The 17234-nt window shown below is 42.2% G+C and overlaps 1 protein-coding gene across 2 annotated transcripts in view; it reads left to right on the plus strand.

Annotated features, from left to right (window-relative positions):
* Positions 1-17234, plus strand: part of CDH13 (cadherin 13) — a 998364-nt gene that overhangs the window by 511353 nt on the left and 469777 nt on the right. For both annotated transcript variants that reach the window (XM_084905563.1, XM_084905564.1), the window contains exon 5: positions 10072-10224. In XM_084905563.1, the coding sequence (XP_084761689.1) occupies positions 10072-10224 (153 nt within the window). The remainder of the gene's footprint in view (positions 1-10071; positions 10225-17234) is intronic.

Below are 17234 nucleotides of genomic sequence, written 5' to 3' on the forward strand. Positions count from 1 at the left end.
GCTGACTTTGGCAAGGTTTGTGGAACTTAGTTTCTTCCTCTGTAATGTGGAGATTAATATCAGTACCTACCCGCCCCCACAGAGTTATGATAAGAATCAAATGAACTAAGGTATGCAAAATTCTGAAAATTGTGTACAGTAAGGAATTAGTCTTGAATAAATGGTAGCCTTTTTCATCATCAGTGCCATTATCATTGCCATGATTACTATTTAATACTCATAACAAGAACAATTGCCTGACATTACTGGGCATATTTATGTTCTTGAGTATTTAATATCTCCTAGATCACTTATCTTTTGAGATAGGCATTATTTCCCTTATTTTGCAGAGGAAGGGAATGAAGCTCAGAGAGGCCATATGACTTTCAGTAAGTCCACACTGTTTGTGAGTTCTGAGCTGCAGACCCTGTTCACCTAAACACTCCATGCATTAGTCAGGACAGTTAGCCTCTGCTGTGTGATAAGCAGCTCCTAATTTCAATTTTTTCAAAGTTGCAAAGGTCAAATTAAGCTCCATGCCCTTTGAGGGTTGGTGGGGGCTCTGTTCCTTATAACCATTCTTCCTTTGGGCTTTAGGTTGAAGAAGTCTCCACTATTTGAAACATAGCTTGTCACCATGAAGAAAGCAAATAAGAACCTGGCTAAGCACATCATAGCTCTTAAAGCTTTTGATCAGAATTGGCCATAGTGACACATGTCACTTTCACACTTCATTGGCTAAAGCCAATCTTGTGGCCACAACCAACTTCAAGTGGCCAGGAAAGTATAGTTCTACTATGGGCCCATAAGGAGAGGAGCCAGAATAATTAGGGAAGCCTCAGTGACTATTCCCTGCTATCAAAGTCTAATTCATAAGTAGAAGAAACAGCATATATAAAAGATCTAGTGTTTTCACTAGAGATTTCAGGGACCGCCTTGATTATTTGTGAAACAATAAGAGGCCAAATCAAGGGACCCAATTAGCAGGACAATTAAAGTCACAGCCTGCAATAAGAAACCAGAAATTCAGGAAGTGACACATGAGGATCCCAAGTTACTCTTGAGCAATAAAGAAATAACAGAAGTGTGATAGTGGTGGGAAATGAATGGACTTTGGGCCAGACAAGTAAAGCACAATGACTGAATGACCCAAAGATGACTTCCTCTTCATATGATCTGCTGTGGCATATTTCAGCACCTCTTTGATGTTACATAATGCAGACTTCACAGAGTGCATTGAGCTGTGAGCTAGTGAGGGCTCAAAGTACTCTAGAACTCATAAATGGTCAGTAAATATTTTGAATGGGAGAAAATAAAGTGGAAAGAGACCATCTGTTAGAGGAAATTGCATTCATGAAGGAAACATTGCATTAAAAGTCATGGGAGAGAAACTGAGTGAATAGTAGTCTCATTTTGGTATATATCATTAACAAACATAAATTAAGCTTCTACCATAGGAACAGCATCATGCCAATTACATATTTAAATATGTGGAATTATATGTGAATGGCTAATTTTCCTTAGCAGAACATTTTGAAGGTTAATCCATACTGTAACATGTCAGATTTTTAGGGCTGAATTATATTCCATTATATGGATATACCACCTTTGTTTATCCATTCATCTATCTTTGACACTTGGGTTGCTTACACCTTTTTACTATTGTGAATATTGCTGTAGAATATCTATTCTTTCTATGTATCAATGTATCATTTAGTAAAATTGATATTGCACTGGCTACTATTAATTTTTTTAGAAACTCAAAAGCAGATAGTTCATAAGTAACATTACTATATAATAATTTGGAAATAAACAATTAAAACATTGTAAATACTTAGAAATTGAGAAATACCGTGTTTCCCCAAAAATAAGACATCCTCTGAAAATAAGACCTACTTACAGGTTTCCTTCTGAGTGAAATATAAGGCATCCCCCTGAAATAAGGCCCCCCTAGGCTAAACGTGAGAGATTTGGTCCACTGATTCTGAAAGAAATGGAGTCACAAGAAATTCACCAGGAAATTCAGGAATTGGATTGTTATGATGATGTTCCAGAAGATGATGACATGATTGTCATTGAATAAATGAGTAAATTCTTGATACTGTAGGATTCAGTTTGTCTGGTTTGTGTTGACAACTACAATACTACCATACCGTATACAGGTAATAAATTTCCTTTATTTTCATTTAACAATAAATGTGTATCGTATTCTTCTTCATGAAAAATAAGACATACCCTGAAAATAAGACCTAGCGCATCTTTGGGAGCAAAAATTAATATAAGACACTGTCTTATTTTAGGGGAAACAGGGTACTCACATAAAGAGAAATCCAATAGCCTAGAGAAAATACTAAAAAATTATAAACTATCAGAAAATAATGCAAAAATCCCCAAACCCAACAATTAACATTGATTCCTATGGAACTAGTTTAAGCCAATGATTGGTAAACTCATTAGTCAACAGATCCAAATATCAACAGTACAACAATTGAAATTTCTTTTGAGAGCCAAATTTTTTAAACTTAAACTATATAGGTAGGTGCATTGTTATTAACTTAATTAGGGTACATGGTATTTTGTGGAAGAGCCACACTCAAGGGGCCAAAGAACTACATGTGGCTCAGGAGCCAGAGTTTGCCAACCACTGGTTTAAATTGTGCTTAGGCATAATCTTAAATGTCTGTTATAAAGGAAGAAAAGCAAGCTGGTGCATTGAAAATGCTAATAGGAGAAGGATAAGGATAGTGGATGCAGATGTGTCCTCATCTTGTATGACTGCAGTTTGATTTTCTTTCCCAAGCGCACCATCCTGCTCTGAACTGTGGTAACCTCCATGGGACAATGGAAACCATTTTTAATTGGGCGGTGAATATAGCCAGCCCTGGTTAGTCTGAAAACCAGTGGTCTATACAGTGAGCACTGGTTCAGTGTATCTACACCAGGGTATTGGGACTGCTGGTGCTGAATTTTCCTTAGTTCCCTTTGTTAATTCATGACCCCGCGGTTGAAAGTGTTTTGGTCAGCATGAAGGTTAGAGAAGGGTTTGAGTCTAACAGTTGCCCAAACTGCTGAATGGCTAAATGTTTTCAAGTGTAAAGCGTGTTAAGGACTAAATCACAGCCAAGAATGAATGAATGCTTATAGATCACCTTAGAGAACCAATCTAATGATAACGCAAATGCCTTCTATTACCTATAATATATGTGATGGCAATAAATGGGGTGTGTTCCCTATTTAACAGAGTAGAAAACATCTTCTAAATTAGCATATTCATCAATCTCAATCATTGTATAAATAAGGAAGATACTAGTAGACTCATTTTATGAAACCACAAATATTCTAAGGGTGAAGAGAAAAACACACCTTCCTCCACACCCCAAAGACCTATGCTGTTCACATGTTATTTCCATTTGGTAATTTTGAGGGTGAGATCTAATTATTTTCTGATTTTGAATTCTTTTTATCAGATACATCTATAGCCTTCTATCCTTTGAAAATAAGTCTCCTGATTTTCTAAATAAAGGAGGATAAGAGGCATCGATTTAGTTGGATGTGACAGGGTGGAAGTGCCAGGTGTCTGTGTGGGGCTGCTTTGCATAGTGAGCACAGTGTCTCCTGAGAGGGTCTTCACACTCAGGACTTCGCAGAGTCCAAGGACAGGAATGGTTCCAAGCCCCACCCCAATTCTTGGGCATTATCACTGCCTGGGAACTTAACTTTGGGGATTTGTAAAAGGAGAAATGAAAAGGCACTGATGTTGCTTAGGTAAAGTGACCCCATTTAAAAAAAAAAAAAAAAAAGGTTGTACAAATAGACCTTATTTTTCATTTTAATTTGTGAATTTATGAGCTTTTTATGATCACATAAAAATATGCAAATAAAGTTGAACAACACTAAAAGCTTTAATCAAGTGCCTTTTATATTTTGAACACAGAAAATGTTAACGGGAATAAGAAATAAATAGCCCAAGGGATAATTACCACCCAGAAAGAGCCACCTGCTCTCTGTGCTCTAATAGACCTCGCTGATGAGCAGGGGTAAGCCCAGAGAATGGGTTTGGTCTCCCCAGAGCCGGGCACAAGGGGTCAGGAGGAGCTTCAGTGAGTGCACAATCTCTGTGCTGAGGCCAGAAAGACAAGCAGGGGCCTCTAACAGAAGGAGGAGGGGAGACCAGAGACAGGGGTCCAGAGAAAGTGGGCAAAGTTCTGAAGGTCTATGCTTGGTTGTGGCAAAAAGTCCGAGTTGAAGAAGCAGAGCGAGACCCAGCAAGTGGGGGACCCTGGGACTTCACCCTGGGAGCCCTTGAAATATTTAACCTGGGGACTATCCTCAGATTCTAGCTACATTTTAGGTTAACCGTAATTAGGAGAGGAGGGGGAAAGAGAGACATCAGAAACACGGAGGCCAATTAGGAGTCTACTATAACCTTTACTGACTTACTCAGTAAGCAAATATTTATTGAAATTTTACTGTGTTCAATGCACTATTTTAAGCACTGAGAACAAAACAGTCAAAAATCTCTAGTGGAAATCTGAGTTAAGGCACAGAAACTGGAGATTGCAGGGAGTGGGGCTGTGATTCATAGAACCTAGTGACTATGGCTTTTTGATGTATCCAATGTGTTTTCCAGAGGGAAAAATAACTCATGTCAGTACAGTTACAGGAAAGTCTGAACCCACACAGGGCATCAAAATGGATGATTAAAACCCACACTGACTAAAGGCAATGTGAAGTTCTGGATTGGATTTTTGGATCAGAAAAGGGATAGTAGAAAAACTGGTAAAATTTAAATACATAAAATATCGAGGTTGGTTAATAGTCATATATCCATGTTAACTTTTCATCTGTGACCAATATTCCATGGTTATATAAGTTGTTAACATCAGGGGAAATTGGATGAAAGGTATATGGGAACTCTACTACTTAGGCAATGTTTCTACAAATGTAAAATTATGTTCCCTAAAATTGGGATGGATATATAAATATATAAAACACATTGAGTAGAAAAATATCCTATATAATAAAAGCATAATATGGAAAATGACTGAACAGCGGAACGGCAGGTCACTATGACATGCACTGACCACCAGGGGCAGATGCTCAATGAAGGAGCTGCCCCCTGGTGGTCAGTGCACTCCACAGGGGGAGCACCACTCAGCCAGAAGCCAGGCTCCAGACTAGTGAGCCCAGCGGTGGCAGGAACCTCTCCCGCCTCTGCTGCAGGTAGGAGCAAGGGGTCCCAGACTGCAAGAGCCCCGGATTGTGAGAGGGATGTCTGACACCAGGCTGAGAGATTCTTCCCCTCCCCCCCAGTGTATGAATCTCATGCACCGGGCCTCTAGTTATAGAATAATTTATACAGAATGATCCTATTCATGCAAAAATATTTAAACTTGCTATATAAAATACATATGTATATATTTAAAATTGCTATATATGAGTATATATATATATATATATATATATATATATATATATATATATATATGTAAATTTGTAGAATACCTTAACAACATCTATAACCTGTTATCAGTGGTTACTTGAAGCTGGGAATAGAGGTGAGAACAGAACTTAATGTGGGAACTCAAAGAGGCCTTGGCTTTGACCATAATGCAGCACATTCTATAAGAAGTATGCAGCAAGAATGTCCTTTGAGCTCAAATCACACAGCTACTGATCCAGGCTTCAGTACTTCGCACCTCTCGCTCCGTGCACAGGACTCTGGTCCCAGCTGGGCCATGCCATGGACACAGCTGGTCTGCTGGCCTCCCCAAGAATATCTGGGAGTCACTTTATCCAGTTATGCAGCAAGACTCCTGTGTGCTATGTACGTGCCCATGGTCCAAGTTTTTTCTCATTATTAGCTATTTTTTCCATTCCAACTCAGAGGATAAGGAAAAAAATCCCACTGTGAAAAGAAATGTTGAATTACAAAAAAATAATAGGAAAGCCCGGCTAATTGTGGAGCCCTGCTAGGTGGTATAATTGGTGTTAACTGCTGCTGCAGGATTCGTTCTGGCCAGGAGTACACTGGATCTCTTACATTTTGTCACATTCAACAATCACAAAAGGACCACAGCCTGGGGCACAGCTGTGAGTAGCACCTGGGCAGTTCTCAGGAGTTTATCATAGTGTAATAAGGATTGTCTGGAAACCCATTGATTTGCATGCAATACGTTCATGTGTGGTGAAGCACCTCTTTGGGTTTGTGGCCACAGCACACCTCCTATCTCCCCAGCTAAGTGAGCTGAAGTGGGCTAGGGTCCCTCTGAAGCCTCACCTAGGAACCAGGAAGTCAGAGAGGCGGTGGGTGATTCCAGAATCTTCTCCCTGGAGAGTGATACCCTCTCCCATGCTTTCTTCTCTAAGGTTCCTTCAATTCATGGGATGCCTTTGACACGTAGAGATGTTGGACTTGGGGAAGTACCAACTCCGCTTTGCAGATGTTCTAGAAAACAGGTTTTTAAAAGAATTGCTAATAATACTAGATGTTTAAAATAGGTCTAGGAAGAAGGTAGCAAACAGACCCAGCCTTTTTTCAGCAGAAGGATCCAAATGGTAGCAGTGGAAATCAGCACCAGTTATGAGTGAGATGGATAAAATCTGTCTAAATTGGTGGTCCTCAAATTCGGGTATACCTCAGGATTATCCAGAAGGCTGGTTCCACATAGATTGCCAGGCCCTGCCCCAGAGGTTTTGATTTATGTCTGGGCAGAGCCTAAGAATCTGCGTTTCTATCTAGTTCCCGGGTGATGCCCATGCTGGTCTAGGGAAGCACAGCTGAGACATTGTTCCAGGGAGAATGAGGCCCTCACTTCCCCGTGTTGGGGGACACTCATGGCGCAGCCTGGGCACTGTACCTGGTGTGGATCTGAACACAGCTCTTAGGACCAGGTGATTTAACAGATGTGTTAAAAGTCAAGTCTTTAAAAACAAGATTACTGAGAGAGAAGATGCATGGTACATAACAGAGGTGCTTACAGTGGGGACTTGCTCCTTTCCTGGGGAATAAGTCATTTATTTTTATTTTTTAAAATATATTTTATTGAATTTTTACAGAGAGGAAGGGAGAGGGATAAAGAGTCAGAAACATGAATGAGAGAGAAACAGCGATCAGCTGCCTCCTGCACACACCCCACTGCAACCAAGGTACATGCCCTTGACTGGAATTGAAACTGGGACCCTTGAGTCCACAGGCCAATGCTCTATCCACTGAGCCAAACTGGTTAGGGTAGGAATGAGTCATTTAAATCGAGCAGCCAGTGCTAATTAAACAAAGTCTTCTCTGCAAGACCCTACTTCTAGAAGGTCAAGTGGGTCAAGCCCTCTGTGAGCAAGAAAATAACCTGGACTTAACAGCAGGAGAAAAGCTGCCCCAAGATAATTTCTGAGTAGAGAATTCAGTCTCTGTGCTGGGTGGCAGGTGGAGAAATGGGAGGGTGGCAATATTTGCCCCAAGAGAGCTTTCAGGACCATCTACCATCTTATTTCTACCAAAAGGTGTGGGATGCTGACCCTTCCCTAACCTTTGCAGAGCAGGGAAGGGTCAGGAAAGGAGAACAGAATGAGCAGGCTGCCCCTGGCAGGTGCACACCATGGGCCATGCCTAGTGGATATGTGGGGCCAGGAGTCCATTCTTGGGAAGCAGGGCAGCTCCAGAGCTTGCAGGTGTCCGTTGTTTACTTCCCATTAGGTTGTCCTGGGTAATGCAGCCTTTTGGAGAGGACTGGCCGCCCAGGTGTGCTTAGGGGAGCCAGAGAAAAAGGTGTTAACCACATTTGGGCTGAGTGGTAAGACCCAGATGGGAGAGACAGTAAACACTGAGATGACAAAGAAGAGTGTGTTAGCTCAGCTGCTCCTTCTTTTTTTCAAGTCAGTTAGGTTTGTGAAGAGGAAATTTGTCCCCTTAGGGTTTTTCATAAAATATTATGGCTAAGATGATTTTAATGCCTGGAGGTGTGATCTTACCCATTACTAACAATAGCATAATGTTATGATTGTTGCTATCAGTATTGCAGTCATTAGCTACTATTTATAGAGCCCCTTCCATGTGCTTAGATCTGTACTTTGCACACACTATCCAATCAAATCCCCATCAACCTGGAGAATAAGATGAGGAAATCAAAAGACAAAGTATGATGTCCAAGGTTACACGGTGGATCATTGGCGGAGCTAGGACTGGGACATATGTTTGTCTGAACAGTGGTGCTCTTCATTAAACAGATGTTGGCCTTGGTTCCTGCTATATTCCAGGCACAGAGCCAGGCCCTGAGATCCAGTGGTGAGCCCAATATGCTGTGACTGTTGACTCCATGGAGCTTCTAAGCAATAGGGAGTAGATTTGGGGGAGAATGCCAGTTATATTAAATCAAACCAAGCAATGACTAATATAATTCTTTTCATCAGAATTATTTTCATCATACTTTACCTTTAGTCTTGGTTTGGGCATTTTTTGTTATCTTAAAATGCAAACAGATGTCATTGGTGTCAGATCAAAACTCTCAGTGTATTTTAATAAAGAATATTTTAAAATAAGGAAAACACCGCATTGCCATATAGATAGAACTCAACTGTCATGGCAGAGGAACTTTGCCATGGGGGGGTCACGCTGCCTTAGGCACCACTTCCACCTGGTGGTACCCAATGGAATTGCAGGCTTGGTGGCCACAGAACTGGTCTGGTGGGAGGGAGGCTGATTCCATATAAGGTACATTTCACCCAAACCCTCCAGGCACAGTTGACTAAGTTCCAATAGGTGCCTGTTCATTTGTAAATTGATTGCACCTGGATCAGTATGAAGCTTTCCTTTATATGTATGTTCCAAATGTCTATTGTTCTCCTGACTTAAATTATTGTTATACTTGCAAATATTGATGAAAAAGTGACATGAAATAAGAGATGAATACTTGGGCAAACTAGAACTGATTTTTCCAAGTAATAATTATCTCTCTAGTTGGACACCTTCAAATGCCATAAAGAAAAGAAAATATAGCCGAAACCGGTTTGGCTCAATGGATAGAGAGTCAGCTTGCGGACTGAAAGGTCCTGGGTTCGATTCCCGTTAAGGGCATGTACCTTGGTGGTGGGCACATCCTCAGTGGGGGTTGTGCAAGAGGCAGCTAATAAATGATTCTCTCTCATCAATGTTTCTGGCTCTCTATCCCTCTCTCTTCCTCTCTGTAAAAAATCAATAAAATATATATTAAAAAAAGAAAATAAAATATAATTTGGTTCCTAATTACCTCTTAACCTCACCTCTACTCAAACCACACACGTAATGACATAGCTTTTGAAATTCGCTAGCCTCTCTCTTACCTGCCTGCTGCTCTGACTGTCCTGATCTCTCTGCCTGGAAATACCTTCTTCCATCTTTATCTTCTGAATTTATTCTTCAAGTGCCAAAGCTAGGCTAACAACCTGTAGGGGGTTAACTTAAAGCAAGTTCAGAAATGACAGTGTTTCATGGCAATGTTTCTAGAGACATGGAAGCCAGGTTTTGAATCCCACTTTCATCTCTAATAGCCATAACCATGGTCAGCTTACTTAATCTCTGTGTCTCCATGGTTCCATCTATTGAGTGCGAATAATAATGACCCTGACCCCAGCATTGTTGTGAGGTTTTTAAAAATGTGCGTAAAATGCTTGCTCAGCACTGTGCCTAGTACCTTGTAGAACCAATGGAGCGGGTAAAGACATATGTAAATACCTAGTACCTCAATTGAGGCCTGCCCAGGTCAGGATTGTCAAACAAATGTCATCTCCTGCCATTGTTTTTCCCATCACCTATTTGGTCTTGCTTGCAGGGTAAAAAAAGTATGTTCCTTGGGAGTTAAAGGTAATATAAATGTCCAACCTTAAACTTGCTGGAGTTATTTTCCTCCTATACCCATCAGTATGTGTCACCGAAAAGATTTGCATGTTAGGATGAAAAGTGTTAAGCAGTGATGCTATTTTTGGTGATGCTGCTTTACTCCTTTGTTCACCAGGCACCTATGTGTTGTGCCTGTGATTAGTGGCTGGGTCACTGAGGTGTGTTTGTAATGCGCTCTTTCTGCGCCAGAGTCTTAAATGTCACTCTGTCTCCCTGACCAGGTAGTCGATAGTGACAGACCGGAAGGGTCCAAGTTCCGGCTCACTGGAAAGGGAGTGGATCAAGAGCCTAAAGGGATTTTCAGAATCAATGAGAACACGGGCAGTGTCTCTGTGACACGGACCTTGGACAGAGAAGCGATTGCTACTTATCAGGTAAGTGCCCCTCAAGTGCCCATCCTGCATGAAGAGCTGTGGTTGTCAATGATCGGTTGTTTCCCCCAGAGCTCCTTATGCCTGGGCTTCATCAGGCCAGGGCTGTGCGACTTTAAGTGTGTTTCTGTGGGATCTAAGTGGTGATGAACCCCAATAGGGCAACAGTGGGAGCCCCAATCTGACATCAATGGAGCCCCCAGTCCTGCATAAGATTTGGGGCACTGGAAAGCAAGAAGAGGGGTCATGAGGGGACCTCATGGGAGGTCAGAACTCTTAGTGCAGCTTTGGCTTTCTCGAGCAATAAAAGGTACAAACCCCTGGACCTGATCATTTAACTTCTAGGAATCCATCCTAAGGAAATCAGGAGAAATTTAGTTAGACCTTTATACACTGATGTTATAGCCCAGCATGACTCGTACATGGAATCAAGTGCTAAATATTTAACAATAGGGTAGTTAAATTAGGCACCATTTTGCAAGGAATTTGTATATAACCATTTTAAATATTTTTGAAGAAGTTTTACTTATATGGGAAAGATTCAAGACATCCAATGGATACAGACACACAAACACATAAGGCATCCTCATTAGAGATCAAGTATTTGTACTGGTACCGACAATGGCGGATGTGCATTTGGGAAGTCGTGTGACACAAGAAAAATTGAAGTATTAGTGGTTGCCTTCGGGTGTTACTGATTTTTCCTTCCAGTTTTCTATTTTTTTTTCTATAATTTACTTAAATTACTTTTGTAGAGAGGATAAAAAGCTGTCTGTGAAAGGATGGTTTCAGAAGTTGATACCCATTCAGTGCACAGAGACCAACGTGGTTACACCCAGTTATTTGGGTGAGCAGGACATCTCATATAGGCTGGAGGTCAATGCCACCCCTTCTCCACCACATCCCAGAGCATTCTGTGCTCATAGCCTGTTATGGCCCCAAACCTCTGAGAGTAGGAAGCTCATCTCTGAGCAATGAGATAAAATACCTGGCGGTTTTCAGGAACAGCCTTCCATGGGCACAGCACTGAGCAGAAAGCAGGCTCAGTGGAGGCAAGGCCCAGCCAACATTTGTGTTTGGTCTACACTGCCCATCAATACGTTTCCCGAGTTAGGGGTCAGGGATCAGGAAGTGGTGGCCAATTACTAGCACCATATTTGGCATCTTCAGTTTTCTTGTCCAAAACAACAGATAGAGCATCTCAATCTCCCATCAATAGAAAATCTGTATTCTCCCTTCTCTGCAGACATGGGTGCCGAGACATTGCATTGGAAAGCCCAGTGTTATGTCTGGGAAGCAGGTATCCTGTGTCTAGCCTGATCTGTCATCATGAGCTGTTGAGCTTGAGGAGATTGTGTAAGCGCTGATCCTCAGGATCCCAGCCATAAATTACACATAACATGTGCCTACCTATTCAACCAGATTGATGTGAGTTTCAGTGAGAAGTTAGTGTGAAGGCACTAGAGTTATTTAAGTGCTGGACAAATATGGTGGCATGAAAGGAGTTTGTGGAGTCCCACCCTCCAGCAAACTCATGCCCAGCTATGTGCTCGAGGGTCCCGGATCCAGGGAGGAGGAGGGTACCTCCCAGATCTCCCTCTCAAAGGCTTTGCCAAAGAGCAGATGCTGCCAGTGTCTGCAGTTCATCTGTCACAGACCTCCAAAGGGTGGTCAATGTGTCCTAGTGTACACCTCAGGGAAATCTGATGTTATAGCAACTAAATATTGGTATCCTCAGGATTCCCAGTTCACTGGCCTTGAGAGTACCCAGAGGTGACCCGATAGTTCTGGTGTCCAACTGCTGCAGGACCAGCCAGCAGCAGGCAGGAGAGATGCCCCCTTCTCTCCCCCTGCCTACAACGGGAATATCCATTAATTGGCAGACACAATGAACTAAGGAGACAGTAAAGGTTATAATTTTGTAACCTAGGGATGATGATTAAGAGCTCTGAGGTACGCATCTGTCTGTTGACTGAGCTGTGTGATCTCGAGCAACGCATTCCCCATTTCGATATTTTCATTCTCATCCAAAGAGGAGAGTACTGTCACCTCTAAGGACTGTAGAAGATAAAATAACATTATTTTGTAAATATTTAGCCAAGATCATAGCAATAAGTCATAGCTGCTCTTATTAGTTTTTTTTTTTTCCTGGAATTTTTAATGCTTTAGTTAAGTTCCACAAGTTTTGAATGTCAGTTTCCAGCTTTCAACCATGAGAAGGTTGACATCTACTATCTTCTATCCTGACATAAGCCAAACATCATAGCATTGGTGGGCCCTTTTTTAAGTATCAGAGATAAATTCCTAAGATGAAACTGGATTGCAAGAGCTCCCTGTGGATTAAAGGGGTACAAGGTAAGCAATAAAGATCTTGTTGGGCCGAACCCAGTTTGGCTCAGTAGATAGAGCGTCGGTCTGCAGACTGAAAGGTCCCAGGTTCGATTCCGGTCAAGGACATGTACATTGGTTGCGGGAACATCCCCGGTAGGGGGTGTGCAAAAGGCAGCTGGTCGATGTATCTCTCTCACCGATGTTTCTAGCTCTCTATCCCTCTCCCTTCCTCTCTGTGAAAAATCAATAAAATATATTTAAAAAAAAAAAAAAAAAAAAAAAGGATCTTGTTGGGAATAGCCCGAACTAGGCCGAGTGTGAACCAGAGGAAGTGGGAAAGGCTTGTTGCCAAGGATGAGAATTGGTGAATGAGAAGCTGAAAGATGTCGTTTGGGGGTGCAACCACAGGAGTTATTTGAAGAGCAGAGCAAGAGTTTGGATGCATCCATGACTGTCTGATGTTGGTGGGAAAGTGTTTTAAAAATTAAAGCCCCCCTTTTGCGAGTCCTTCCACACTCAGAGAGAGGCTCCTGGGCACGGTAGGCCAGGGCCCACGTCAGTGTGGACATCTCCTTAGGGGGCCATGACCTTGGTCTCCACAGACAGTGAAGGAGTCCCTGTGGGGCAGTCACAGGGCAGGGAAAAGAACTCCAACGCCAACACTCAAGGGTTGTTAGGGAGTGATGAGAAAGTACTTAGCTTGGATAATGCAAAAGATGTCAGTTAAAGACTTCTGTAAGGAGAATTTCTGAATCATGGCGGGTCCCATTCCTCTGTCCTTCACAGTGCTGAATGTGTGGCTGTCAGCTGTGCCTGTGCAGGGATTACACTGCACAACGGGATGGCTGAGGAATGAGAAAGGCCTGACCCAGCCCGTGGCTCACTAACCAAGAGCTGCACTGCAGTATGGGCGTGTCTACAGGAGAAGGCCTCCTCTTTCTAATGTTCACAAAGGCGTGGGGAGAGGATTGAATAAAAGCCACAGCACTTTTTTAAACTTAGGTGATTTTATTTTTATCTAAGCAATATCTAGGTGATAATAGTGATTAATAACAAGGGCCTTGGGGACAGAATATTGTTGCTCAAGTCTCAGCATGGCTGCTTACTGAGCTGTGTGATCTTGGACAATCCACTTATCCTCTCTGATCTTGTGTCTCTCATCCATAAAGTGGGGATAGTACTAGCACCTCTAAGGATGATAAAAGATGAAATTTTTCATTTTAACTAGTAATTGTTAATCAACTGGCAAAATGGAGCCTAATCACAAGCTTGGAACTTCTCATATTCTTCATTAAAGTGAAGCCATATAATATCATAGCAGTTAAAAATACAATTTTGCATGCAGCCACACTGGCTGCATTCAAATCATGGCTGTTGTGGACTAGCTGTAGGAACAAGGACAGGGTGTCTGCCTCAACTTTCTCATCTGTAAAATGGGAATAATAACACTGATCTCATAAGATGTTAATGGTAGCATTGAGAACAGTACTAGAAATATAGTAAGCACTGTTTAATCTTATTAGATGAGTAAGAGGCTAATGCTGTCTGTGAAAAGCAAAAGAAAGTAAAGGAAACCTCCAAGGACTCTGAGTAGTAGCCCAGTCTGCCTTTCTCATGTATGGACTTTCCTTGAGTAATGGAGGGTTTTGGATTGTTGTTTTTTGTTGTTGTTTTGTGTTTTTTGTTTTTTTTTTATAGTTTCATAATATACTGATTGATCCATTTATTCTCCTTACATTTTATCGAGTATCTATAAGGTGAGGAGCACCCTCCAAGGTGGTGGCAGAATATGCTGGGAAACCAGACACCCAGGTTTCCTGCCGCCCTGTGGCTTTCATTTTAGTGCCTAGGCTTTGTTTCAAAATGCACCGATTTAAATTTTTCCTCAGTATGTGCAGGCCATAGGCCAGGAAGCCGGGCCTTGCTCATTGTGTGGCTTGTTTACCTGTTGCAGAGCCACACCTGCCCAGTGGAGGCCGCTGGTGCTTGGTGCAAGAGCACCAGGGTGTGGATGGCCACACTGCAGCTGGTCCTGAGCCACTCCTCCCTAACCTCACAAGAGCCCAGTTCCAATGCCACACTCCCCACCTCTCACTCTTTATTCAGTCTTTGTTCTGTTTTCTCAGGTCCTTGCTGCTGAAAGTCCTCTATTGCTCTGTGCTTGGTTCTCCTGTTTCTAGATTTAATGAGAACCACATTACTCTCTTGTTAATATACTTTGAGCATAAAAATACTGCAATTCTGGTCCATTCCAAGTGCCTGTTTAGAAATAATTTACTATCTTAGTGGTACAGTGAGATCCATCATGTGCGTGGCAGTCATTATGGTTGGTAGCAAACATGCTTCTTCAAAGAACTGAATTGAATTTCTACATTTTAGTTTCCGCTCTTGCAAGTTTAACAAGCAGAGAGCATGTGGGCCAATAGGTTGCCATTCTAATTGCTCCAATGTTGCTTATTTTTAAAGTAAAATGCTGCTCACACACAAGGTCTCGCGATTGTGTTAACAGGACCCAACTCCAACAAGAAAGTGTCTGAACTAAGCCGAGGGAACTGCACAGGGAGAAGTAATCTGGGATAAATTTGTCCTAGGCCCCCTCGTGTATCCTCATGAAAGCTGCTGTTCATTGAACACTGCATGGCTGATACTGCGCTAAATACTTCATACATGTTCTCTTATTTGATCCATTTCCCACAAGAGACTTAAGAAGTAGATGGTAACCCCATTTTATGGATAAGCAAGTAACTGTTAAATAACTTTTTCAAGGTCTCCCAGCTGGTGTGTATTGAGTCTGGGATCCATGTCCTTTTCTCTCCACCTCTGACGCCCTGCATTTTCTGTCACTAAGAAACACTTCTTATTCTACCCTCAACTAAACTCTGCAAATTCCCAGGCCTCTTTCCCAGGACCTCCACTTACTGGGGCTGGGAAGAGGGGTTCACTGGCTAAGTGATCTATTTCTTTTCAAATACCATTCTTTTCCATGACTGAATGCCACCTGCCCCCTCTCCCCACCAGGCTCCCCAAAGGGCTTTCCAAGCTTCTGACCTGAAGTGGCACCTGGCAAAATAATTTAGCTCTCGCAGTATTGGAAGCTGACATGTTAATGCAAAGCCTCCTGAAATATTACTCATTATTATGCATTTTGCCAGCATTTGAGTGATTTGTGAACTCTTCATTGGAATAAAGTACTGTAAGGGATTCATGAATGACCAAGTTTATGAAATTCTATAAAAATATTAGCAGGTGGTAATGATTCCCTCATACTGTGACTATAATCTGTTGCCTGCAAATTTATCTAGATGGGAGGACAGCAGTGGGATGAGGGACAGTCTGCTAGGCAGGTGGCAGAAGATCTGGCTGGGTTCAGTAGGGGGCAAGAGGTGATCTGGAAGCAGAGCCTGGGAGTGGGCAAGGGTCAAGGGCAGGAGACCTTCACCCCGAGCTGTTATCCAAGGGGATAGACATATAGAGAGCTGGGATTGTTAGAATTGGGTGGGAGAAGAAAGGAGATCTTAAAGAGAGAGGGAAAAATAACATTTATTGAGCACCTATTAAGTGCCCAAGATCTCTTAAGAGTTATACATGCATAAGCCTATGAAATGGTTTATTATCTTGTCTTGGCCACTACGTTAGCTGAGGGCCAAAGTGGTTCCCAAGATACATTATTGTTATTAATGTTGGTGTTAACATTTATTGAACATTTACAATGTGCCAAGGCTCCATGCTGAATACCTAATGATCACCTCATTTAATGTTCATAAAATGAGCTTGATTCTGTTATCATTCTCAATTACAGAACTGGTAACTGGAGCCACCTGTGTTCTTGGCTTCAGAACAAGAGCAGGGTTTCATTGCCTCCTTCTGAATATTTGTTCACATTTTCTGAGATACAGTTTGCTCTCATTTGAGCTTTTTTTTTTTTTTTTTTTTTTTTTTTTTTTTTCACAAGTTTCGACTTTATAGTTAAGAGTGTTACACCTGGCAGACAAAGGGTATTATTGCTCCTGTGTTGTTGTGTGTTTTTTCATTCATATGACTCTGCCCTAATTCTAACCCATATGTGGCTCTAAGACAATTAGGCAGAAAATACAATCAAGGTGAAAAATGCTGCTGTCGTGCAGAAATACATGAACCATAATGTTAGGAATTGTAAGACAATTGGGAGATGCAGATTTATCCTGATTAGAGAGTTACTTGGGTGACTAACCTAGATACAATAATTTCTATGTTGCACATGGACAATGATGGCATTACCTTGATGGAGCTGTGCTTGGGATGCCCCCAGCCATTGCAGTAGGGATAAGCTGCATCCTCTCCATCCTCTGGCCTGGTCTCCCCTCTGGCCATCTTCCTTAGTTGCACAATGGCCCAGCTGAGAATCACTGTTCTAGAGACACCCTTCCATTGACTCTGCCCCCTTCCATTGACTCTGCTCCTATGACAGGCAGAAATGGGTGGTGGCAACCCTGCCTTGGCTGTCCAGAGGACTGGGTGTCTCTGACACCTTGCTTTACAGAGCCTCTGATCCCCAAAGCAGAGCTGCTACCTCATGTCTCCCCATTCCATCTCCAAGCTCATGTAAGATGTCAGCAGGAAAGCTCATGTGATATATTCTCACTGAGCCCGTAAGGGGTCTGGGGTGGGTGTTGTTATCACCTGCACCACCATGTCACCAGTAC

This window comes from Pipistrellus hanaki (genome assembly GCF_964339955.1).
Source record: "Pipistrellus hanaki genome assembly, chromosome: 15".
In the NCBI taxonomy this organism is placed as follows: Eukaryota; Metazoa; Chordata; class Mammalia; order Chiroptera; family Vespertilionidae; genus Pipistrellus; species Pipistrellus hanaki.